Source organism: Tripterygium wilfordii, chromosome 22, assembly GCF_013401445.1.
Source record: "Tripterygium wilfordii isolate XIE 37 chromosome 22, ASM1340144v1, whole genome shotgun sequence".
NCBI lineage: Eukaryota > Viridiplantae > Streptophyta > Magnoliopsida > Celastrales > Celastraceae > Tripterygium > Tripterygium wilfordii.
In genome coordinates, this window is record NC_052253.1 from 11,211,245 (window position 1) to 11,238,027 (window position 26,783).

The 26,783-nt window shown below is 38.7% G+C and overlaps 6 protein-coding genes across 8 annotated transcripts; 2 read left to right on the forward strand and 4 right to left on the reverse strand.

Moving 5' to 3' along the window:
* Positions 1-1,051: 1,051 nt before the first annotated feature.
* LOC119992235 (GATA transcription factor 11-like) lies at positions 1,052-5,046 on the reverse strand. Of its 3 annotated transcripts, none has more exons than XM_038838921.1 (3): positions 4,695-5,046; positions 3,805-4,046; positions 1,052-2,371 (listed from the first exon to the last, which is right to left on the reverse strand). In XM_038838921.1, the coding sequence occupies exons 2-3, from the start codon at positions 4,039-4,041 to the stop codon at positions 1,646-1,648; spliced, it is 963 nt and encodes a 320-aa protein (XP_038694849.1). In that variant the 5' UTR covers positions 4,042-4,046; positions 4,695-5,046; the 3' UTR covers positions 1,052-1,645. The 3 variants fall into 3 exon arrangements, with proteins under 3 accessions (XP_038694849.1, XP_038694850.1, XP_038694847.1); XM_038838922.1 differs by having other exon boundaries at positions 3,871-4,053; positions 4,695-5,045; XM_038838919.1 differs by having other exon boundaries at positions 3,805-4,053; positions 4,695-5,044.
* A 1,058-nt stretch (positions 5,047-6,104) lies between these two features.
* Positions 6,105-10,371, forward strand: LOC119991541 (protein ALP1-like). The gene is made up of 3 exons (XM_038837888.1): positions 6,105-6,407; positions 9,073-9,811; positions 9,899-10,371. Exons 2-3 carry the CDS (start codon positions 9,076-9,078, stop codon positions 10,369-10,371), a joined length of 1,209 nt encoding a protein of 402 aa, XP_038693816.1. The 5' UTR covers positions 6,105-6,407; positions 9,073-9,075.
* LOC119991540 (L10-interacting MYB domain-containing protein-like) lies at positions 6,682-8,812 on the forward strand. Its single transcript, XM_038837887.1, has 4 exons — positions 6,682-6,806; positions 7,082-7,174; positions 7,299-7,647; positions 8,171-8,812. Exons 1-4 carry the CDS (start codon positions 6,682-6,684, stop codon positions 8,810-8,812), a joined length of 1,209 nt encoding a protein of 402 aa, XP_038693815.1.
* A 3,786-nt stretch (positions 10,372-14,157) lies between the features above and the next one.
* Positions 14,158-16,419, reverse strand: LOC119992073 (UDP-xylose transporter 1-like). The gene is made up of 8 exons (XM_038838690.1): positions 16,255-16,419; positions 16,030-16,150; positions 15,753-15,937; positions 15,599-15,666; positions 15,370-15,502; positions 15,117-15,278; positions 14,746-15,018; positions 14,158-14,336 (listed from the first exon to the last, which is right to left on the reverse strand). Exons 2-8 carry the CDS (start codon positions 16,148-16,150, stop codon positions 14,259-14,261), a joined length of 1,020 nt encoding a protein of 339 aa, XP_038694618.1. The 5' UTR covers positions 16,255-16,419; the 3' UTR covers positions 14,158-14,258.
* Positions 16,420-16,912: 493 nt separating this feature from the next.
* Positions 16,913-20,644, reverse strand: LOC119991003. The gene is made up of 4 exons (XM_038837172.1): positions 20,475-20,644; positions 19,098-20,230; positions 18,187-18,857; positions 16,913-18,100 (listed from the first exon to the last, which is right to left on the reverse strand). Exons 2-4 carry the CDS (start codon positions 20,198-20,200, stop codon positions 17,079-17,081), a joined length of 2,796 nt encoding a protein of 931 aa, XP_038693100.1. The 5' UTR covers positions 20,201-20,230; positions 20,475-20,644; the 3' UTR covers positions 16,913-17,078.
* A 1,056-nt stretch (positions 20,645-21,700) lies between these two features.
* LOC119991212 (E3 ubiquitin-protein ligase WAV3-like) lies at positions 21,701-26,217 on the reverse strand. Its single transcript, XM_038837489.1, has 2 exons — positions 25,774-26,217; positions 21,701-23,964 (listed from the first exon to the last, which is right to left on the reverse strand). Exons 1-2 carry the CDS (start codon positions 25,978-25,980, stop codon positions 22,030-22,032), a joined length of 2,142 nt encoding a protein of 713 aa, XP_038693417.1. The 5' UTR covers positions 25,981-26,217; the 3' UTR covers positions 21,701-22,029.
* Between the last annotated feature and the right edge of the window lie 566 nt (positions 26,218-26,783).

A 26,783-nucleotide genomic window follows, 5' to 3' on the forward strand; every position in this document is an offset into this window, starting at 1 on the left:
ACGATTTTGGTATTTTTAATTTAAGCATTTGTTACTGTGTTCATACATGTTACCGTAATTGTTAAGCATGCAATCTGTTATGTTATTGTATCTGCTGCTATAGTGCTATGGTACTGTATCTACTATGATGTTAAGCTACTGTAGTTCTCAGTTTATCAAATGTCATCTGCGTTCATTATCCAACAAGATTAACCTGTACTTTTTATTTGGTAAACGAATTTGATTGGGTAAACTCTATTAATATTAGGCAGGGGAGAGAGGTATAGGATTGAGTGGTTGACAAGTTAGGGTACCCATCAGTCCATCACCTACCACGAGTCAAAACCTCATCCTCAAGGGAGGGGAGGCAGTTAAGTTGAGCGCCTTTTTTCCTTCAAACTTTTGCTTTCTTACCAATATAATAAAGGACTTGGATTTAATCTTACCTAACAATTATTTTCGGAACCATGCCCCTCCCTAATGAGACACTGTCCTTCTGTCAGAAAAGAAAAACCCCACTTTGCTCCTTGGCCAAGCTTTGCTGCACGACCTTTGTTTTTAACAGGTAGAGACAAAACGGTATGCTGCTGTCGGCAGGCCTTAGTCCCCGTGACATGTGGCTGGTTCAAGAATGGGCTGATCCTTTGTGGATAATGAATTGATGACAGAATGGGTGAAGTGGGTCTCGTTGATAATTATGGACGGGACGGGACGATGAATGATAGGCCCAACTGAGTGAACGAACGCAGGAATCTCTGTCGTCCCTGTCCTCAGATAACGTAGATCAGTCTGGACTGGATCCATAAAAAATGGGATAGGGGGCAGTAATTTCACCAGATCTACACCATTCAATGTAACAATGCATTGATTTGACAACACCACACCCAATACATTCAATGGTGTAGATTTGATGAAATTGTTGAAATGATTCCAGCAAATCCTTTTTCATAAAAAATAATAACTTTACTTCAGGAGCAGGCCAATCAATTTTAAAACTGACATTGCAGGATGAAGTTACCAAAGAATTGTGGAGCAAACAAAACATGTAAAACATAAATTAACCACAAAGTGATTTTTTCCGAAAGGAAATCTGTATATCATTAAGAAATATGCGGCACCAAATCCGCCAATAAGGCTCATGTGATGTATTCCAAATACATGGAATGAAATTGAACACTTTAAAGCAAATCTAGCGATGCATTGGGCAACAGAATTACATCTCTGCGAACCAAACAGGACCTGAAAACCATGGAGGCTCCCACCAGTAGTTCAGATATCTTCTACCATCCTCATTCAAGAATAAACAAATAGTATATATTTATTTTAAGACCTAATAGCTCCTCTAAGCTCCACTCCCTCACTTCTACGACTTCTCCAACTTGCTCTTTTCCTAAAAGGGTTCAAAACACGTTAAACATCACAAATAGGGCATAAGAAACAATTACCCTAATTCGAACATCTATCTTGAATTCTCTAGCTACTTCTTCAAGTAATTTCTGGACTTCTCCCTGCTGCCAAATATGGGCTCATCTAAGTTTCATCGCACTTATTCGACTAATGTACAAGAAACAAATCAACCTAAAATTGAATAGAGACTAAAACAGGAGAAACAAGAAAACTCCCGACTACAAAGCTTACCATCCTAAGAAAAAAATTAAACAAAGTTCTAACCAGAGGAAGCCATTGTATTCTCCCTTACAACTGTAGTGGGCGGCTGACAAGCATTAGTTCTCATCTCAACAACCTTTTTATGGGAGTTGGAGTGCAATGATGGGACAAAAGTTGGACTTGCAGCAGGACGATATTCAGGGAGGAGGCGACCAGACCTGTAACGAACCCCACAAGCATTGCAAAGAGTTTTTGGCCCAAGTGGGCCCTCCCTCCATTGTGGGGTCTTTGTCACCTCACAATGAGTGCATTTTCTGGTTAGACCTGGTGGCTGAGAGGATGGCCGCCGTGAAGAGGATTTCTCAAGCTCCATCTCACATGAAAGCAGAGTCAGGTTCTTCTTCTTCTGTTTCTTCTTGGCAACATCCAATGTTTTCTCCGCTGTCTGCACATAGTAGGTTTTGGATACTGACTCAGAAGCAGCCAAAGTATGAGATCTGGAAGCTGAGAAAGTGGAGGTGATAAAAGGGAGCATACGACACGGATTGAAGGTTGAAGGCCGTGGACGCTTGTTTCGCGGTCGCTTCATTGGGATAAATTTTGGGCGATAGGATATGGGATTTTCAACCAAGGAAGAGCTGCTGTTTTCAAGGACAGACACTGGACTTGAGGTCTGAAACACGCGTGAATTTTTTTCATCAGAAGCATCACTTTGGGGGTGAATGCTTTTGCGGGAGGAGGATTCAGTAGTCCCCGACCATGGTTTAGCCTTAGGTTCATTTCCCTGACCAGTCACGTAAAGGAAATTAGATTAATGAGCAAGATGAAACAGGCTCAAGAGGAAAAAGAAAAGTGAAAATTTGAAAAACAATATGATATGGGATGCAAATATCCTACACTTGTCACCAGAATAATAACTTCCTCTGCTTAACAGAAAAACCTTGAAACAAAAAAGTTATAGTTTCTCGTTACAAAGTACACGTAAAACCAATTTAATAAGGAGACTTGAAAGAAGTTTGCTGCTCTGGAAAACATTATTTACGAAATACAGAAAATAATTTACCTCATAAGTTACATACCAAAAATAGGCGCAAAGGGCTTCAAGCCCTTGAAGTCAAATGAATGTATGAATCAACTTGTATTTTCATGTTTTATCGTTAGAAACACAAGGTAATAAATTTCATTCGACAGTTGCAAGAGGTTATAAAACTGAAAAGATGACATCAATAGACAAAAACCCAACAACTAGGCAAGATAAAAAAAGCTAAGCAATTATAATGATTGTAAACACTGAAAAAATAATAGACGAGATAAACAGTACAAAGGGAAATGTACTTCATCTAATGTATGATCCATCAGAATACTCCCTAATAAATTATTGCAAGTTAAGACCTAGCTAAAGGGGGAAATATGTACACTGCACTAGTCTTCATTAAAATAGCATGCATGCAAACATGCTAAAGTCAAAAGTAAACTACTGCAATACGTTTATTGTTATTGCATATCTTCTTCCCAGTCATTCAATTTCAAACCCTTGAATTTACACCAGAAACCACAATGGGTTAGGGGATGATGCTTAACCACTCTTACAGCAAAGGTGACTTGACTTCAACCAATAGCTGAATAGCGTGTTCAGTTTGAGGGCAAGAAAAAGAGTCATTGAGTATCTTGTAGAGGTGTAAGTGTTATGTAGACAAGCAATACAAGCAATGCCGATACGTTTCATTTGACCCATCGAGCACAAGTGCCATTCTGGAAGCCACCAAATATGCACCTCAATGCTACTTCGTTTCATTTTAGGATGGTCAACCAATCACCATTAGCACCTATGCTATTTCCATGTAGTTTCAAGCTACACAAAATACACTTCAATGAAGGCCATTACTAATACTTGGATATTTCCTTCGACGCAACAATTCTCTCATAAAGCAATATTTACACCCAAAGATAGTTTTTCGTTTGTGCATTGGTCAATAATAACAGTCTAACATTAATATACCGGTGGCACATATACTTAAGAATGCTTCTAAGGTTTATTCCACATTGACCAAATAATAAGACTATAGTGCAATTGACCCTCAACAGAACATATTCAAATGATATAATTGTGGGTCTAGTGTGGATAACTAATGAAAGGCAAACCATGTTGGACAACATATCACCTCTAAACCTACATGCACAGAATCAAGAACAGTGTCTTTTCAGGTCTAAACTCACCAATCTTTCGGAAACTGGAAAAGCATCCTTGCAAACATCATCACAAAAACTATTGCACAAACTTACCAAAATATTCGCAGGTGGGGGCTCAAGACTTTGGAATTCGATTTCCCAGTCTTCTCCTTCATTGTTTGGTTCCAGGTCTTCCAAAGGGAAATCAGCTTGTATAATAAGGTCATCGAAGAACTCATCCGGAACACCATTGAAATTTTCGTTAAAGAACCAAGAACCATTCATAGTCTCTGAATCCTTTGGAGCGAAACCGTATGAGAAACAAAGCAACGTTAAGAAATAAACAATTGTGGCAGAATAAAACGTCAAAGAATTTAAGGACTGTCGTTTTAATAGGTAAGAGACCGAGAATACAGAGTAATTAAGGATTGGGTAATATTACGTTTTTATATTATCCAACAAGGATTTACTTATATATAGCTGCTTTCAAAGCAACAAAAACGCCAGTAATAACTCTTCAAAGCAAAAATCCAAAACAGTCGAATGCAGAATGATTTGATAAGATTCTATTACTTATATATTCAAAAAGAATAAGAATTTCTCCACACTTTGGACTTAAATATCGAGCAATGAACAAGCAATAAAGAAAAATGTGGTAAATTTAACATCATAATTTAGGCCTGTTTGGCAGCTAAGAAAACGAAGGAAAAGCCCCAAAAGTAAACGTCTCGAGTTAATTTTCAAAAAATGAAACAAATAGAAAAACCGAGCTGGAAGAGAGTATCTTCAGCTTTGACAACTTCAATTATTTCATTTTTAACAAAGCCCCCAAAATTCTCCTCCATTTCCACAGAAAACAAAACTGAATGCAAGCAATGTGAGTAATCGAAAACAAAACAAACACAACCTATAAAGAGTAGCAGAGCAATAACACAAACCTTAGGCGTCATAAACCCTAATTCCCAGAAATCAATCCATGCAACCCATTTTCACATCAAAACCCTACAGCGAAAGGCGAAACCGAGCACGAGACTGTCCATCAGAACAGCATAGCTTGTTGCAGTACGAGAGAGGGATAGAGAGACAGAGACAAGTAGAACGAGAAAGGTAAGCGAAGAGAGAGGTTGAGAGTCGACGATGGTTCAGATCTTATCCGAGCTAGGGATTCTACTTTTTGGGCGGGCGAGACTGCGAGAGGGAGGCAGAGAGAGTGAAGTGAGAAATATTAATTATTAGCATATGAATCCATGATTATGAAGGGATGGTTGCGGGGTCTCTCCTTAACAGCCATTTGTCACGACTTTGAAGACCGTATGTATAGCAAATGTCCATTATACTGCTCATATATATCATTATCTGCGTTGAATAGGGAACTCCATTATTTTGAACCCAAACAAAACTGAACAAGACAGATAAGAAGAAAGGATTTGATCATTTGATGAAATCCGATTATATTAACTTTGTTAACAAAATAGGATACATATTACCAACTAATCTAGTAAACGTACAGGAACTCGATAATGGGTCATGAAAAAGTTGAATTTCCACCTTCTATCATTCAAATTATCTAAAAAGTGAACGAATACGGGTGGCCAGAGTTGGCTAGGGATGAATCCTTCAAGTCGGGAGACTCAAATTCAACTTTAGATATTGACATCCTATGACTTATCAAATAGTTAAGGAAAAGTATATCGGAATTTATATAGGGCAAGAAGCTCGTGATTCTTTGTTGTCAATATATATATATATATATATATATGTTTGTGATAGATTGGTTAGTTATTTTTTAAAAAACGACCGAAATAAATATCAATAACCAATTGATTGGTTAGTTGTTTTCATGTCAAAAACAGACCGTTTACACCCCTAATACACACACATATATGAGAAATTTTTGTTCTAAACTATTGAGAATTTGTGATACAACCTAACCGCAGGAGTTTTAATTGAACTAAGCTCTAAATATAGTAATCCAAGTTCATGCGACATCGTTTATGACAATATGATCCAATTTACATTATTATTGTATTGAATTATTCTACACGGTATTAGATAGATAACTCAAAAAGGCTCAATAATCGTTTCTCTGCCTCTTTTTATCCAAATAATTTGAGTAAAATACATTTTTTTACCACTCACAGATGACTCATATTACAACTCAATCCTCAAGTTCCATTTGTTTCATTTTGGCCACTCATGTTACGCTAGTGTTCAACGGGCAGAATTTTTGTGAAATCAGTTAGTCAAACTATTGACGTGTCAAGTTGACAAAACGGTTCCTGTCAAAAAAAATGACATGACAAATAGTTAGTTGAGGTGTCATTGTTAGTTGTATATATTGGCTAGGTTTGGCAGCACGGTTATAGGGCCACGTTTGTGTTACGGTTGGACGTAACGGGCCAAATCTGTTTGTTGCAGCCCATCAGGCGTTTCGGCCAGCCCACGTTCGTTGGATGACGTTTTAGCCCACGTGAATTTCTCGTTCCAGCCCACAATACACACACAAGTACGCGTTTCTTCATCTCCGTTATCGCGATCTTACTGAATCCATCCACAACTGAGCTCGGACACCTCACGTGAACCACGGTGACTCTGCTGCATATACACTCAGCTACGACGACGGGATTCGCGACGAGCTCAACTCAAATCAGGTATGTGCTCGATTTGGCCATTCAATTTCTTTACCGTTGTTGTTGTTTGCGATGTGAGGGTTAGGGATTTCGGCCAAATCATGTCTGCCTTTAGGGTTTGATAGAGGTGGCTCAAACACATAGCTCTTGCTCATACGCTGGTCTCGGGATTGCACTCAATAATTTTGTTAAGAACATGATTTCGTCGAATCGACGAGTCCTTTTTGCTTGCCTTAAGCGGTAGTCATCGAAAGATAATTAGAAAAAGAATTTATCTTGTGAGGAGGAGGAATGCATGCACCGAAAGATAATTAGAGAAAGAATTTATCTTGTGAGGAGAAGGAATGCATGCATGAGGGACTGCACCATGCTATTAGTGTTAGAATTCTCTAATGCATTTTACACAGCAAAGGATTATAGGTAGGTTGTAGGGTATAAGATTTATTACTTTAACATGTTCTATAACATTTATTCCAAATGTTCTACTGTCTATATGTAAGTTGGATTAAAAAATCTGTCATATGTGCTATAAGATTTATTCCTTTAACATGTATATTCAGTACTTTTCATCAACTTAATTAATCTTATTCATCTACAGTTAGTATGTATTGCCTTAATTTTCATGTTCTCTTGAGAATATTATACACATTTTCTGAATATTGGATTATTGTTGATGATTAAGTAAACAAATGTAGGGCATCCGTGTTTGCATTGTCTTCACAGCATGTGCATGATGTTTGGTTTATCTTTAATAATAATATTTGGTTTAGCAAACTGAGTTTGCGTTGGTATGGTGATTAGTGTAATTTGTGTGTCAATAGAATTAGGGTGTATATTTTTATTTATTGTATAGTTGTGTGCCTTAGCATATATATTTGTTGATAAGTTATAAACATCGCCCTTGTAACGTAGTATGAGTAATACAACCACACCTCCTGCACCATCAACCCAAGCTGCAGACAAGGCCAATTGGGACTCTTCCCAAACCAAAGTGTTTGTTGATCTTTGTGTCGAACAAGTAAATGAAGGACGTAGGCCTGGTTCACACTTCACCAAAGAAGGTTGGCAGAAGATAGTGACTGGCTTTTTTGAGAAAACAGGGAAGCGATATGATCAACCACAATTCAAGAACAAATGGGACAATCTGAAGAAGGATTACAAATTGTGGAAGAAACTGCGTATTCATGACACTGGGACTGGATGGGATAGTGTCCGTAACACTATTCTTGCCGATAATGACTGGTGGGAGGAAAGAATTCAGGTAAATATGTTGATAAAGTTTTATGCATGTTTTGGACACTTTAAATGTATATAGGTTGCTGTTTGAATTTTTATTTCAATAAACTGTCCCTATAAGGAACTTTATACAATTTGTTATGCATAAATGTGATTGTCTCCATGTTGGATATTGATTTTTGGGTACTTACGTCATCAATGATGATTTTTGTGAGTGTCTAATATGCCACTGTATGAATTTTATGTCAATTTTATGGACCTGAAATTGAAATTTATGCAATGTGTTATGCATATAGGACATATGAAGGAAGTTATGTGAATGATGATGTGATTATTGCTGCTGTATGACACTGTCAGTTGTTGATGTCTACTTTAGGACCTTATGTCAATTTTTTTTCCTAAACTGAATACTAATATGCTTTGCCTTATTTTAGTATATAAGCTGAATTATATCATTTGCATATGTATGCTTTACGTGCTTCAAAAGCTCTATTTTATATGCAATATAAACATTGAATTCTATCCAATATTCTTCTAATACATTTCAGGAAGACAAAAAGGTTGCAAAGTTTCGAAGCCAGGGACCAGAAAACCTTGAGCAGTTGGAGGCACTATTTGATGGACTTGTGGCCACTGGTGAATTTGCAATGTTCGCAGGTGCATCTAACCAAAATGCTGGCCAAACTAATCAAAGGACCAGCGCTGGAGAAAATGTGGATAATATCCATCTCAGCTCTGCTGCTTCCAGTGATCCAGAGTTTGACATAAACATTGAGCAAAGTAATGAAGTAAGTAGCTCCCCCACTCCGCCAATTCGCCAAGTTAGGAGGAGATCAGTAACACCAGGGAGCCGTGGGAAGAAGAAGCGTAGGGCATCCGCGTCTGATTATCGAGAAGACATTAGCAAGTCCTTGGGCAATCTTGTGTCCGCTGTGAGCAGCCGGACAAATGCAATTGTCGGTACCCCTATTTCATATGCAAAAGCTGAAATTGCTGACTGTATGAGAATTTTGGAGGAAATTCCAGAGACTGCCGAGATGGGAGATTTGCTAATGTTTGCTCTTAAGTTGTTTCAGAACAAAGATCATCGTGAGTACTTCACTGCCATGTTACGCAGGGACTGGCAGCTTGCATGGTTGAAGATGATGTACGCGGACGCAAAGGCGGGTGGGGCAGGAGGCAGTGACTGAAGAATTTAAGAAATTTTTTTGAATAAACAGTTATTCTATCTTGAGAATTGTTTATGTTTAAATTTCATACATCTTTAAATCATTAGATGTTGACAATAGTTTTCCATTTCAATAATCGTAGTTGTTATGTTTATTGTGATTGAATTTCAATTGTTAAATGTTTGGACTTACTTATAATGGTATTGGCAATCTTGTTATATAATCTTAATATCGATTTGTCTAGTTTTAAACAAGAAGTTAATTCCATTTGCTTTTGACAGGATATGGATATATATTCCGATGTAACTGAGCAGTTTATTATTGAAGAACTAGCGGCTATTACGGGGGTGGCACTTGTTGCGGCCGGTGAGGCTATGTTTCATAATCAATGTACACCTTGTTGGACTTCATGGTACACAGGCCATATGTACATGACAGACTTGTTACGTGGTAATAGAAAAAAATGTTTGTCTGTGTTGAGGATGGATAGAAGGGTGTTCAGGGACTTGTGTAGTGAATTGAGCACGAGGTATGGCCTCACACCATCTCGTGAACTAAGTGTAAAGGAGATAGTCGGGATGTTTGTTTACACGGTAGGAAATGGTGTCGGTAATCGTACTGTGCAAGATAGATTCCAGCATTCTGGAGAAACAATCCATCGCCAGTTTCATAATGTATTGAGTAGTTTGATTCGGATGTCAGACGATATTATCAGACCAAGGGATCCAACATATTCGACAGTCCCGAAGTACATAGAAGAAGACGACAAATATTTTCCATACTTTAGGGATTGCATCGGGGCAATTGATGGTACACATATTCATGCGTCAGTCCCGAATGATGATCGGACAAGATTCATTGGGCGAAAAGGCGTGACCACGCAAAATGTGATGGCGGCATGTGACTTCGATATGATTTTCACATATGTGTGTGCGGGTTGGGAGGGATCGGCGCATGATTCGCGAATTTTTAGTACGGTTCTCTCTAATGGAAACTCAAAGTTTCCCCACCCTCCCCCTGGTAAGTCATATGAACATATTTATTATAAACTAGTATTTTAATTCAAATTTCGTTAGTAAGTAACATTAACTGTCCAATATGTTACAGGAAAATATTACTTGGTTGATTCAAGATATCCGAATCAAAGTGGATATCTAGCACTGTATAGGGGACAGAGATACCATTTAGAGGTATTCCGAAATGGTCTTGATGTATCGACACCACGGGAAGCCTTCAATCATGCACACTCATCTCTCCGTTCGGTTATTGAGCGCACATTTGGGGTGCTAAAAAATAAGTGGCACATTTTATCAACAATGCCCCCTTACTCATTTCGCACTCAAGTGAAGATTGTGGTTGCATGCGCAGTTTTACATAATTTCATACGATTGCACGCAATGGATGACCCGGACTTCACTGCATATAGTGATGATGACCACAATCTTCATGTATCAGGCATGGAAGCCAGTACCAGTGGAGTTGGAGCGAGCACTTCGGAGGACCAACCATTCATTGGTGAGGATCTAGAGATGGCAGCTCTCCGCGATATGATTGCGGCAGAAGTGTTTGCATCGTACTAGATTATTATTATTATTTTTTAATTAACAAATGTCATCAAATGATGTAAACTACTTTATTTTAAACTATTAGGGCAAATGCAATGGTTGGTAGGTAATGGGGATAGTAAACTGTATTGGGAAATGTGTTTTGCTGATGTGGATAGGAATGAAAATGTATTGTCTCTTGCCATTGTACAATGATGTTAAATAGATATTAGTTAGTTAATTTTGGTGACAAATGTTTGAATAACATACAACAATATATATACTATTCAAAATGATTTTCTATAAAATTACATTAACCATAAATAATTATTTTAATTAATAAAATTTTACAGCAAATAAATACAATATTTAAAAAAAATAGTAAATGATGGAAGAAAAATTTTAAATTTCATCCTGTCCATTTTTTGTGTGTGTGTGTATACATGGGTTTGGGTCTTTTAAAAAAACTAAAGAGAGAGATGGGTCTTGTAATCGAAACAGTATCACATACAAAACAGTATCACATACAAAACAGTATCTCATACGAAACAGTATCACATACAAAATAGTATCTCATACGAAACAGTATCATATACAAAACAGTATCTCATACGAAACAGTATCACATACAAAACAATATCACATACAAAACAGTATCACATACAAAACAGTATCTCATACGAAACAGTATCATATACAAAACAGTATCACATACAAAACAATATCACATACAAAACAGTATCTCATACAAAACAATATCACATACAAAATAGTATCACATACAAAACAGTATCTCTTACAAAACAGTATCACAGGAGAGAGAATAGGTTTACAGTTGATGTTTGTGTGGGCCCACACCAGTCCAGCAATTTGAAGCCCCAATAGAAGTATTTGTTCCCAAAATTGGTCCAGCAACTTTGATTGCCAAAAAGTCCATCATTGTATGAATTCAACCTCTCCATTTCCCATTAAAGATCCATTTAACCCATCCATTCTTGCCCTAAAGCCCACCATTGCATTTGCCCTTATGCAATGTAAACATTTTGTTAATTTATATTAATATTATTAATTATCTAATATAATATTTAAATTAGTATTATTAATTATATAATATTATTACTTTATATTAATATTATTAATTATTTTTATACTCAAAACACGAAACTGCGGTTGATCGCACCACACCACAGTTTTAAAAGTAATGCGCCAAACAGCTTTTTGCGTTCCAACTCACCTCACAGCACCACAGTTTTATAACTCACAGCACCACACCACACCTCACAGCACCTCACAGCATTCCCAAACAAGCCCATTGGTTGCCAAGTGTGTTAGGGCACTATACTTTTCTCTCTCACAGCCTCCTCTGTTTTCTTCCTCAAGCACTATGTCGCCATCGCGTTCAAGATATTATTTGCCACAACTAGAGATTAATTATTGCGAAATGAGAAGACATTCTTATAATTTTGATTGACCTGCATCATAGTCATTCAGGGGAAAAAAAATTTGCAGGCTTAAATTATGTCCATGGCCTCATTCTCTTGTCCTTTTTTTGGCGTAAAAGAACAATATTTAACTGTGCAGCATTAGAAATTAGATGTGCAGAAAAAACACTCACACATAAACATAATCATAATTTTGCTTCTGCTGTTTCAATTTTCAAAGGCCCCAGCACCAGAAGAGTATGAAGTAACATATATTAATAAGCTCAAATTGCAATCTACAACGCACATGGAAAATAAACAAGGATAAGTCACTCATACAAACAACCAACATGACTTGAAGTAGATACATGGAAGTAAAAGAGGAAGACTACCAAAGACATGATTTAAAATAGTAAGAAATGATGTCGATTCAATTAGAGAGTGAAAATAGAAATGAATGGCGGAAACAAATACAATTAGTGAATTATCGTTGATTTTCTGATAGATTTATGTACCCTATCCGAAACTTTTGGGATAAAGACTCGGATGATCACAACACTACATTAAGAGTGATCACTAATTCACAACACTGATTGACAACCATGTGTCTTCAATCTACTGATATATACAGGCGTAACAGGCTATGTGTCTTCAATCTACTGATATATACAGGCGTAACAGGCTGTATATAAAAATATTAATCTGATTGAATAAAAGAATTGACCTTTCACAAGTTAGAGTATAAATGTGATTTAGCTTCAATGTAACGGCCCATCCCGCAGGATCCAGCCGAGCCCATGGATCGCTACCCCCAACCCATCACCTACGCCACTTGTCAGACCCAGACACGGGCATGCCTGCACACGCCGACACAGGTAGGTTGTTGATAGGAGTCGAACCTTCGACCTCCCACCCTTTAACATAAGTTCCTATACAAGGCAACTCATGCTACCAGCTAAGCCATGGCCTAGTTGGTAGCATAAGTTGCCTTGTATAGGAACTTATGTTAAAGGGTGGGAGGTCGAAGGTTCGACTCCTATCAACAACCTACCTGTGTCGGCGTGTGCAGGCATGCCCGTGTCTGGGTCTGGCACGTGGCGCAGGTGATGGGTTGGGGGTAGCTGTCCATGGGCCCGGCTGGATCCCGCGGGATAGGCCGTTACATAAAAACTGTCTTTTTATAAATTTCCCCGGCCGACACGCATGCCCCAGTTACTCTCCAGGATCCATGGTCCAGACAGCTCAATCCATCCAGTCCACGCATGGCACGGAGGTAGCATGAGTTGCCTTGTATAGGAACTTATGTTAAAGGGTGGGAGGTCGAAGGTTCGACTCCTATCAACAACCTACCTGTGTCGGCGTGTGCAGGCATGCCCGTGTCTGGGTCTGGCAGGTGATGGGTTGGGGGTAGTGGTCCATGGGCCGGCTGGATCCTGCGGGATGGGCCTTTACATAAAAACTGCCTTTTTATAAATTTCCCCCGCCGACACGCATGCCCCAGGTACTCTCCAGGATCCATGGTCCAGATAGCCCAACCCATCCCGTCCACGCATGGCACGGAGGTTGTTGCGAGAATCGATCCATTGATCTCGCCTTTAACATAAGTTCCTATACAAGGCAACTCATGCTACCAGATAAGCGATGGCTTAGTTGGTAGCATAAGTTGCCTTGTATAGGAACTTATGTTAAAGGTGAGGTCTTGTGTTCGAGTCTCACAACAACCTACCCGTGTCTTGACAAGGCGTGTGGCGCGGCCAAGGGGTGATGGGTTGGGGGTAACGGCCCATAGGGCCGGCTGACCAGTGGTGACTGGGTTGGGCCGTTACGTTCAAGACTATGGAAACCAAAATTCCGGTTAGTTCTCTCACAAATTGACACATGATTGAAAGATATCATGGTCTCAACAAAGAGGTGGAGTCCGGTGGACTGCTATCGGTGGGTTTCCTCGTCGAAAAAAAAAAATGACTTCTACTTACCGGATTGGTAATAATACTTAGTTAATTAATTCACCTTCGTCTAACTAATAAATAATTAGTTAATTACATCTCTGCATTAGACATTAGTTAGTATTTAGTTCAATTGAAATCGATAGGGCCGATGATGAACTAATTGCGACTTCATATATGTCACCGGGCCGTGTAATTGGGCCCAAATTGTAATTGTAGCCCAACTCTTCTCGGGCCTCTTAAAAGATCAGGCCATTTAATTGGGCCTAATGGGTGCAATTGACCGGCCCGTCAGTGTGTCCATGTGTAATGGGCCCGACCCATAAGCTATCCTCAGACCCGTAGTCCTCAAGGGTGGGTGCAACTGACGGGGCCAGCAATGGAATGGGCCTTATTCAAAAGCTGTCCTCAGTATAGGTGACATCAGGTATGGGATAAGCAAAATTTGCTTCGTTTTGTGAACTAAAAATGAATCTCTTCTTATTTATAAAGAATTGAATTCATGTACACTCAAACAAAATGTCTCATGTAAAGAGTACCAAAAAGCAACCAATTCTTAAGCAAGAGATTTCTTTGGATCATGACTTTCTACATCTTGATGTCCCAAAAGTGATGAAGTGTCCTTATCTTTCACCTGAAAAATGAACAACAATCATATATATATATTAGTGTTTAAAAATTCAACTGTTTCACATAAATCAAGGGCACTAACTAGTAGTCAAGTCATGTGGTCCTATTATTGCTCTCTCTATTTCAACCGTTTGATACGAAAATCCGCACTTGAGAATACCTATAAATATATGTAGAGTTAGGCTCCTATACAGACGCCCGTAATTTTAGATTTACAGGTGTCACATTTTTTATCAAGATTCCAGTTTTTTTATCAACGCTATGGGCCCACAAGGAAAATAACTTTTGCTTCTGACAAAAAAAAAAAGATCTTATGGGTGTTCGTACATGAGAATATTTATATATATACACTCATCTCAACTAAAAAATTTAATCAAATCAAAAAGGGAAAAAGAAAAAAAGAGTAGTAGTACCTGAGGCCCAAAAGAAAGGTCAAGAGATGGTTTCTTTTTGTTCTCTTGGGTGCAGAAATAGGAGTACAAGACCATTCCCCACATAGCAACTAGGATTCCAATAATGTTTCTTATTGTGAAAGGGTCATGAAGCAATGTGTATCCAAATCCAAGTACAAGGCATGTCTTGAGGTGTCCAACCACTTGATATGTAACTGGAGATGTCTTGCCAATGACCATGAATGTGCTGAAGTTCACAAAAACTGATATAATGCATGATAGGATGATAAATGCCTGCACATTTCATTTCCACATTCATTACATTATAAAGAAAATTCATTTAATCAACATTAGAGAGGCAATCAATGGCGGTGGTTATGTTAAGTAGGTACCAAGACTATAGGTGAATACTTGTAAGCAAAGACATTTTGTTTGGTGAGGAACTTATCAACTACAGGGCCTGAGACAAACAGAATTGCTGCTTGAAATGGGGCTGACTGGTAAAGCAGCTGCGTCGACGAGACGTTGAGCCTCTTCTGTATTGTGTTTGTCAGCTGAATTAGGCATTCAAGTTAAAGAGAGACTGATAAATAAGCAATCAAAGGAAATATAGATATGGTGTTGTGATGTATATGAGAAGGATACAATTTGACCAACACAGGTGGTTATAATGGCTAGAATGGAAAGAACTGTTCCAACAAAATTGAGCTGCAGATCAGTTATGGAGGCAATGCCTACTCCAATGAGCAGGATTAGGAGAGAAAACTTTATCTTCTCACTGCAAAAGAATCACAACAAGAAAACCCACTAATATGAAAATCTGAGATTAATTCATAAATCTTTCTTGACAATGATCTGCAGTATTATACTTAACCTGAACTGCTTCTTCAAGAAAAGAGTCTCCAGTAGTACAGTGAAAGGAATGATTGCAAGTTTGGTCATCTGCAACAATAGGAATATCCACAAACATATGAAGACAGAATAGATGAAAAAAGAGAGGGTATAATTAGTACAAAATTCATGAATACCTGGTAGAATCCAACCGAATTGAAACCGAGGCTCAAATTGAGAAGTCCAATGGACACACCATTTAGGATGCCAAAGAGCATGACAGTCTTCATGTCCATGGATTTGGACTCAAACAAACTGAAGCGCTGAGCGGCGTGAAGCGTGCAGAATGTCACCATAAGATGCCAACTAGTTAGAGTTGTAGCTGCACCCACATACACAAGGTATATATATTAATAACTACAGGGCATAAAATGTATCTATATGTTCAACAAAACTAATGAATTAACAAGTTACCAAAAGGAAATCCAAGATTGCTCATCAAAGCTTTGTTGCAGATGACAATGGAGACAGATGATGCCACCGAAAGAAAGAGTGCACCAAGAACACCGATCTGGAAGCTTGTCATCTCCCCCATCTTCAATGAAAATAAGGAATGAGATATGTTAATTAAGCAAGATAAACATCAACGGAGCTAGCTGAACCAAGTGGGTACTATAAACTTTGCTGATCTATGCATACCTTTGATGCGCAGACCTTAATATTGTACAAAGAGTTCTATAAAGGGTAGAGGAATGCTCCACAGCTACAATCAATTGCTGAAGTTGGCGCGGTGAATCGTTGCTGGAGAAGATGTGAATAGAGAGAGAGAGAGAGAGAGAGAGAGATTGTTCTTGGCTTGTATGAGAATGTAGTTTAAGGCACCCTTTTATTTGTGATTGGCAAGAAGTTGGTGCCTAACGCAGTTATATTTATTCAAGGACCAACAGACAGTTTGGTCTTTGTCTTATTATCTTTGTTTTTCATACCTCAAGTGGTTGACGATCAATTTAAGCAAGTATTAGACAGTCAAAGATGGTAAGATCTCCATGTGAAGTGACAATTAACACAATTTTATACTCTGATTTGTTTACAGAGCAGTTCTCTCTAGATCTTATAAAATCTATGGAGACCGGTAGAAGTTATGTGTTGTGTCTTCTCTAGTACAATACATAGATAGAAAGAGATGTTTTAGTCAGTTGCTTTAACCAGATCAAAGGAGTCTTAACAAACAAGCCTGGAAGGTGAGATGGGCATTTCTATTATAATCTGAGGGTGAGGGTGAGGGTGAGGGTGAGGATATCTGCCATTGCAAGCAAAACACCTTGCCTTCCTCAAACTCAATTAATGTGTTTGGTGACCAAAAAACTTCAGTTTCACTCCAATAATCATGAAAGAAAACAGTGATCAACTTTGTCTCTCACTATTTCTTCTACATAATTCCTTCAATAACCATATATGAATAAGGTAAAATTATGAAAAATTTTACAGGAAAAAGAATGATTAGTTAAGATATGTTTCAAGGATCAGAATTTCGCGCAGCGTGAATGCAAGCCTGTGTCCTGATCAACAATTACAATCTCAGTTCTATTGTCGCATCCGATCACATCCTGCCCCAGCTTGGCTGCTGCTGCTTTAAGCCCTTTGAGTGAAACTGGCTGGTTGAACAGGTTCAGTGATGGCAGTTTTGATGCTGGAGGCAATTTTCCATTAGGCAACAAACTCCTAAAATCTTCCTTCAACAATGGCACCTCAAAATCTGTCTTGTCGTGCTTAACAACGTTGTCTTTTGAACTAATATGTGCTCCTGGTTCCATATGATTAGTCGAGAAGCTAGCCTGGTTTGGGAAGTTTGGATAGAGACTAACATACCCTCTCAAGTACATCATGTCAATCAGAAACTTTTTCCATGAAGCTTGCCAACCATTAGTTCTGGATTTTGGGATTTGAACTGGGTTTGCCTTGGCATCTTCAGTGAATCTCATGTTCATGTACACATAGAATTCTCTCCATTGCTTGGGGAAGAAAACTGCACCCCAACTGCAAGGTAGTTGATGGAGATAAGGTGTGTTAGGGTGAATTCTCTTGAAGAATTCAGTTGGATCCCATTTAGGCCTCTCTTTAACCACCTCAACTATTCTTGGGGTATATAAAGAGATCGAAGAGATTTCGGGGAGTGACACTTGAGGATCATAGTGGTAGGCTAGGAGAGCATACTTGATCCACAAATAGTAGTAAGGAGAGACTTCGATATCGTCTTCAAGTAGGAGTCCGAAATCATCATCAGATGATGGATACCAACTCTCACTTACTGCTCTAATTAGCCCTCCTTGGATGATTCTCCTTCTGAGGGTTTTAGGTCCATGAGGCCACTCAAATGAGCCTACTAATTTTATGGTTGCCTCATCTACTTTACTATCCATATTGAAACTGATAGGAATTTCATCACCAACATAGTATGCATTGCTGAGAGATTTAAGAAGCCTTGTTAAGGAATGTGCACGGTTTTGTGTGATTATGTTGATAGAAATACACATCCGGTTCCAATCTGCATAGGTGGATCTATCATTGAAAACAAAGCGGGGACGAAAACAGAAAAGTAGCATTGAAGAGCAGACAATTGAGGATTCTTACTTGGCAATGCTGTTGTTCTTAGATCAGCCATCCAAAGAACCTTTGGAACAGACGGTCTTGGTAGCAGGATCAACGTCGTTCCTTTCAAGTTAGTCTCAGCAGCCATCTTCAAAGCTTTCTTCACATTAGTATCAATGTCAGTAACTGCAATCACCACACTTGGGTTGTGAATTTGGATTAGTCCTTTCATGCTAGAGTATACTGCTTGCACCACAGGTACTTCCGAGTTCGATATTCCTGAAAGATGCCCAACTGCCAAATCAAATATCTTAAATCTTCGCTCTTTGCAGACCAATTTAGGCCAATTCAATGCAGCTGCAGCATCTTCACAGGGACAGAAATTGCCTCCTGAGACTACAATGTAAGCCTTCTTGCCAAAAGTTGATCTGAACTTATCAAGAAGTGGTGCAAGTGCTTTAACTTCATCGACAGAGTGAGCATAAAAGAATGCGTCAATTTTTTGAGGATACATTGCAGCCCATTGTGTTATGTAGCCACCAGACAGTGCTCCCCACCACTGTCCATCCCTAACTTGAACAATGTCTTTGAAGATTACTGTGGTTTCTGATACATATGCAAGTCTGTGTTCACTATCACCCCAAGTTTCCTTGTCATTTGGATCAACTGGAAGAACATATGATCCTGCATTTCTGTACTTTTGAAGCTGGTAGCTGCATTTTTGGGATAGAATTTACAACTATTAGAAACTGAATTACGATTTACGAATATTACAGGGTAGAATTTTAATGAACAGGTCACCAACCCACTTTAGATCTTCAATTTTTGGTCTTGTTCAAACTTGAGGAATGAGTCTTAGATGCAAGAGAATTTTATGTTAACTACTTAAGGCTATGAATAGAGTAAAACTTAGAAAATAAATAATAAAGGAGTTTGATGGATATTTAGGTTACCTGAGATGCAAATCTTCACCAGTAATGAAGGTAAATGGTGCCTCAATGAAAAGTGTCTTGACAAGCTCTGCAGATAAAAACCATGAACTTGAAAGAAAATCAACCTGAACAATCTTCTCAATGGTGATATCATAAGCGGGGTCAGGCAAATAAAGCCCTGCCTCCTTTGATCTAAACTTTCTATAGCTTGGAAATGTGAAGTCTTTTTGTCTGAAAGGCAAGATCCTCCCAATACTTCCCAACACCGAGTTTTTATAATTCTCGGTCCCCGCTACGTGTGATAAGATTTGCAGCATTTTTTTGCCCGGAATCATGTCATCATCAAGAATGTACACAAGATCAGCTTCAGTCTGTAAAGCCATCTGGAACCTGCCATAGTACTTGAAGTCATAGGTTGAACTAATGAAGCTGATTCTTGTATCATTATAACTGTCCACAATTCTCTTCAATGAGACCTCATTTGGGCTCCCAAATGCAATCACCCAAACATGGTGGAATGGAAGAGTCTGTTGAAGCAATGAATCAAGCTGTGCACAAAGTGTTTTTCTCTTGAAGTGGTTCAAGATCACGGTCACTTTTGGTCTCTTCGGACCGCGCAAATCCCACTTTGATTTCATTGACATCAATTGTTTCAGAGTTTCTGTACCATATTTCTTGCTCTGGAAGTCTAATACCTCCTGATATAGCTCTGTCTTCAACTTGATCATTTGCGCATCATTTGACTTCTTTTGCTGGAAATCAATCTTCTCATGCTCACAAACTTCTGTTAGATTGGTTGCGATTTCAGCACTGATTAGGGAAGCAGATTCTTGGTATCGAGCAAGAACGTGCAGTGAGATTATGAATTGCTTCCATTGCTGTGCGATTCTTGTAGCCCATGTAAAGTCTGGTTTGGTTCCTAAATCAATTGATGGACTCATGTAGTAGAGTAGGAATGTTGCGTAAACTGCGAAAGCGAATTGGAGGAATGTAAGTGCAGTAACAACCTTTGTTGATGAGGCACTCCTTTGAGCTTTCAACTTGGACCTTCCCCCAACATAATCACTAAGCATTCCTTCCAAGTAATCCCCACTTCTCGAATTCGGATTCCGAAAGAAACCCATCTCTTCAATCCAATCAGAAATAATTTACACCTAAACAACAATCACAGAAACAAACATGTAAGCAGGATTTGAAGAAGTTGGTAGTAGTGGTCATGGTGGTGTACAAGTTTTGAAGAGATAACGGATCCTTATACATTATTTATACAAATGAAAAGGAGCTTTGAAGTATAAAGGAAGCAGCCCCCATGAGAAATGCTTCAAAGGGTCACATGGAGCTAAACGTTTATATTATTCAAATCTATGTATATATATATATAATGCCATAACAGATTACCCCAAAAGCCAGTTTTACAGCCGTATAAAAGGGCTTCCCCTGCGTTTTTGGCACCACCCCTCCAAAGGCAATCTTTCTCTAGCGAAAGCACATGCAGAAGCTGGAATTTCACAGAATTAGTGGGAATGAGTTTATGAGTATTGGGAGGTCACGTAGTGTTGCAGGAAAGGCATTATTAATGAACTGGATCGAGTAGAATCGAGGGTTTTTAAGTGTCCGAGAAATTGAGATAGTGTTATTGGGTTGACTTTGTATGTGAATGTCTGATTGAACTTTTTGACGCAAGCTTTGTTTGTGATAGATTACCGAAATTGGGCTAGAATTGAAATCAAGAAACCCATAGACTGGATTTGCTAGAGCAAACGAGAATTCACACGGGTTTTGGTTGCTTTGCCCATGGACAGAAATGTGGACCTTGACATCCTCTGCGAATCGGGTTTTTATGCATTAAGAGTGGCAGAAATTTGCAGTTATTGCATGTATCATTAGAAATACAACAAGTCCCACGATGGTTAGGTAAGAGTCAACAATGTATTTTATAAGTTTGAGCCCAACTACTCTCAATCGTAAATAGAGAACCCTTTTATCTCTTGACAGAATTTGTAAGTTCAATTTCTATTAGATGCAAGCTAAACGGACAATTGAATTGGACAAAACCTTTACAAGTAGGTTGGGTTAAACATTTCTCTCATCTCACTAACTTCTTGTGGCAATCTCTTTCTTGTGGCAATCTCTATCAAATTCTTCAAATTATAAAATAATGTATCATGGTCAAATTTGAAATTATTAGAAGCATTAATGGATAATGGAGATGTCATTGCACAATCATACTCATACACTGTAAAAGCTTTGTAAATTAGGGTATTGATAACGGGTGTCCTAAGAACACTTGTTAAGAATTGATTACAACATATCAGAGATGATGAACACAGAACACTCTCTCACATAATATTTTATAAACTTAAAATACATATCTTTTTCAAATTCCAATACTCATTATCATTTTCCTATAAATTATAATGATCTTAAACAATCTCCTTCCCTTGCATTACTTCAAAGGTCAAAATATCAAAAGTCAACGTTTGATGCTTGCTTTACAAATCTCCTACAAATCAATCGGACTTAGACGGTTTGACCATACACAGCCTTGATAAAGCGGCCGTACAAGAACACATACATACATACATACATATTATATATATATACACACATACATACACACACAGTGGAAGCCACGTGGGCAAAGATGCAATTGGAGCTAAATTTATATTTTTCCTGTTGATAATACAAGCTAATATATATACCTTCCCCTTCCTCTTGAAATTTTTCTCAAAGATGTCTTCTCCAAACACTTATTCCTCCCCTTTACATAGCAAAACAAGAAAAATATACCCCATTTATGTAAAAATAACCAATCTCCCAACCTCCCCAGTTTACCCAAATTCTTAAACATGGAATCAAAACTAATAGGAGTTCAAAGAAATAAAAGAGGTTTGCGGATATAGAATATATACTAAACTAGGGTGAGGACAGTTTTTCCAATGAATTGTAGCAGTTACCTTGGCTGTGCTCGGCCTGCGGGAAATGACATTGTTGCCCGGAGTGACCGTTTAGATGAGGGCTTCCCAAAGATCATGGTTTGTGAACGAGATACCATGTCGACCATAGATATCGTCTGATAAGCTCGTACAAGGCTTGAACTATCTGTGGAATCACCTCGTACTGTTGCCCGTTGCAATGAGTGTGAACTCAGGCCTGATAGAACATAAGCCCGGCCAGATGCCTCATATACACTACGGTTGGCCATCCTTTCTTGCATCTCCCTCAACTCCGCACACAGTGAAATGCATAATCTGTCACCAGCTCGTGCAGATGCAGATTCTGTCAATACCTTGTGACAGCTCTCAAGGACAGATACTGCAGCATGTAGATCCCCACGTTCTGCTGCAACCCTAGCCTCAGACATTGCTTCTGCAGCATGTAGCCTGTTTAGCTGCCTATCTACTTCAGATGACACTACTGAGGGTCCAGTTGTTTCTGGTCTCAGGATCTTTACTTCACTAGACTCTGAAGTCACCATCTCATTCGTAAGGGGATCCCTATAAGCGCATTTAACCTTCAGCAATGACATTTCATCACTCGACTCGTCAGCTGGGACATTAACTGTTACTAAAAAATCCCTTTCTTCTTCAGCATACAAGTCTCCGACATCAATGGAACCAATTCTTGCATTGGCCAACAGACTGGATCGATAACTTCCAGACTTGATTGAACTAATTTGCAAGCTCGAGTGAATGCACTCAACATTAAGCTTCAACTCCTGCACAACTACACTCAGAAGCCCTCCCAGGCATTGTGCAAATGCATCCTGAATTACACTCTCAGCTTCAATGAATGAGAATGTACCACCGGATATCTCAGAAATTGAATGCATAGAGGAAGCATCGTGGTCTGATCCAAAACCAAATGCATGCACTGGAATCTGGAAGTCTGTACCACTATCACGATGGATTGAGACAGGGAGAAGCAGTTTGTAATCAGTTCGAGGACCAGCACCACCAGGACTGTTGACAGTGTATGTATCTTGCCCATCAGATAACAGTATGATACTACAAACCGGATTCTTGCACTTACGATCTACCAACACCTTGGCACCTTTCCTTAAACCATCGGCAATATTTGTGCCTCCATTAGAGACCAGAGAATTAATAGCCTGCAGTGACTCCTGCTTCCCTGTCTCAGTCATCCGACGAAGAGGAAAGATACGACGAGCTGCTGAAGAGAAGGCAATGACAGAGAGCCGGTCAGAAGGACCAAGATTTTGGATCACAAATCCCATAGCCCGTTTCAACAAAGCAAGCTTGGTTCCTGACATACTACCACTAACATCAATCACCGTAACAAGGTCCACAGGCGCACGCAAATTTTGCTGTGTCGAAGGCAACGTAGGCTGGGTTTCACAGCAATTTTGTACTCTACTTATAAAGGGAGCCCTAAGATGGATCAAAAGAGTGAAATTATCATGAGAGACAGCTCTAGGAACAGCAGAAATTTCTGGATATGTTTTGAACTCTATTGTCCCGATAAAATTTTCACTTGAAGAATTTGTGGTAGCTGATCTCTTCTCAGTAAACTCACTATGGGGATCTAAAACTTCATCATCATCAAAAATAGGTGGCTCACGGACACGCAAAAGTGGAGTAGTTTGCCTTCTTGCATCTTGCTGAGGGGAAGGAAGTCGCTGTACGACAGTCATCCATGCGTCATCCCGAGGAATTGGGTTGATCCTTAATTTTCCATGAGGATGATCAGAGACAGGGCTTTGAAAGGGAATTTCTTTCCATTTTGCTCGGCAAACAGGGCAAACTTTGTTCCCATGTTTTACACTGGAAGTAATACAGTGAAAATGGAAAGAATGGGAGCATTCTGCAGTGAAAATAGCATGGCCTTGGCCTGGTTTCATGCTGTTCAGGCATATTGCGCATGTGATCTGTATTTTAGAAGGATTAAAAGGTGAGCACACACAATTCAAATGGAACTGTACTCAATTGTACTGGTAACTCGGATCAACACAATTAAATGACATGATCTATATAAAGGAAAAGAAACAAAATTGACCAAGTTAACTGCCACAAAGTACAATATACTCCAGTCACCTACGATAGCCATGCATCTAAGCATCTTCATCGAGTTGATTAGGAATCATTTTAACCAACTCAATGCAAAGAAAGACATGCATCTTCATCAAGTTGATTTGGTATCCGCTGATTCTCTCTCTATACAAATATTGTCGTTAAAAATGCATTTGAAAGTCTTTCGGAGGATTCCAATCTAGATCCCAAGGGAACTTGATTCTGAAATAGCATAACCATAGGTAACTTCAAATCACAAACTCAAAAATCCTCAAAAGTTTTTTTTCAACAAATTAAGAATCATACCATGATTAAGATTCCCTTCATACTCTTAACACTGACAAAGCTTTCCAAGTTTTTTCTTTTCAGGATTCCTTGAAGAAAAATAAAATTTGAATGACCAGTATAATGTCTAATGCTGGACCTTATGGTTTTCATATAGTCTGGTCTATAAATATAACATAACCTACCAGCAAAAGTCCCAACATTAAGAACCGTAGTCAAGAGGTAAAAATGGTCTAGTCCTTAATTCATATTACTTAAGACTTCATCACGAAGAAGGATATATTTGGAAAAAATAGGGCCTGATTGGATTGATTTAATCATAATCAAGGAATGTTTTCCCAAATATCCTCTGCTATCTTTAGGCTTTAGACTTTGGCTTTTCTTACCTCTCCTTTGGTATTAGATAATTACACTTTCCAGCAAGGAAAAAAATGTAAAATCATCAATATTGAAGGTCATAAACTAATCAGAAAAAGGAAGTCAATGTTAGGTAGTCAAATATGGACGAAACTTAAAATAGTCTAAGGGACGGCTTTTCGAGAACAATCAAACAACCAAAAGACTAAAACTAATGAGTAACAAATAACCCAAGAAGGAAAAGTATCAGAAAAAGCGACAAAGATAGGTTTGCTTAAACAAAAATTCAATCTTGATATCTATTTGGTTAATCCTCTTTTTATTTTATTTCTTGAAACTTATTGGAGAAAAGTCACAATCAACGGCCCACAGGTTTTTCTACATTACCATCAAAAGGAGAAAGAAAATGGAGCACTTTTTTCCATGAAGAGAGGGAGAGGAAGAGATGCACAGTAGTAGTGTGGCTTCTTTTTTCATAAGCCAGAGGACCACAAATGGTCCTTTAAGGCAGACTAGTCCACTTTATCCCCACATGGACCTCCTCCACAGCAACAGTTGAAAACAACATAACAACATATTACCCCATTTTCACAATATGCAGATTCATCTAATCCTCACAACCCCACCTCCTCCACTACAACCAATACACACCCACTTGAAGAGCCCAGACGCTAGATAGAGATTGAAACTAACACTAAATTATGCTGGCAAGGATAACAGCTAAAAATATTCTACTATTGATCAGGAAAGTATGGATTAATCATGTTTAAAGAACAAAAAACACAGCCAGTGATCGGAACTGACATCAATGTCAATATGAACCTCAGCAAATACAATCCATCGCTGTTGAAAAAACACACAAAAAGCACGGCGAATCACAGCACCCCATTACTTCACAAAATTAAGGGGAAAAAAAGGTCCATCAAATTCGAATCATTGTACCAAAATTACGCTTACGCTCATACATATTCATACATGGATACATAAATTCATTAACATATAGATTTGAAAAGAAATGCGCGAACCTTGCAGGATATGGGTCCGGATTTGGACAAACGAAGGAGGCGGGAATAAGCGGAGGAGGAGGGGGGTGTCGAGGGAGAGCCCAAAACGGAGTCGGACCTCAGCGGTGCCGAGGTCGTGGACGGTGACGGTTCTTCGACAGTTCGAGGTGCATAAATACACGAATTCAAACCAAGAGCCAGCTTCACTTTTCTCCATTTGCTTCCCATCTCTATCTACCACACACAATTTAGATTTCTAGAAATAAAAAATCAATTGATTGAATCCTGAAACATGATCCTGCCAGTGAAAAACAGAGGTTTGCAAAATAAGAGGATCAAGGAAGCGAATGAAAATTCAGAGAGAGACACATTACAAGCGAAGCGAAGCGAAGTGAAGTGAAGTGAAGGGAAGGGAAGATGATGGGTGTATATCATTGTGTGGTGCAGGCGTGGCCATTTTTTATTAAGAAATAGTTCAAAGTGGAATGGATTGATGGAACGAATTTGTCTCCGTTCGATCGCCGGAATGGTTGTGGATAGTCCATGTCCTCACAACTGCCCCTTGTCTTATTACTTATTTTCATTTATGCCACGTACCAGGACCTGATTGACCAAGACGTGCACGGTTTCGTTTGCGAGCCTGCTGAATTTTGACCTCGGTGAAGCGAGCCGAGTTTTAACATTGTGGTACGGTGAAATTAGTTGCGGGTGATACAAGCCAAAGTCCATATGCCCATGTTTGGACCAACAAAACAAACCCCCTAAATTGTTATTGTTGTAGCAACTTTTACATCCATGACCCAACAAAATTTTAAGAAAAAACCATTCATGGCCTAAGAAACTAAGACCATTGCAAATGGGATTAAGCAATCACAATGATGATTTTTTGTTAGGAACAACAAAATGTATTAGGATATGCGTTTTGTTGATGTGATTGAATATTTTGTTGATGTGATTAGGTTAACAAAATATATTGATATAATGATATAAATTTACTTACTTGATTTTTGTATATAGAGGTGAGATTGATA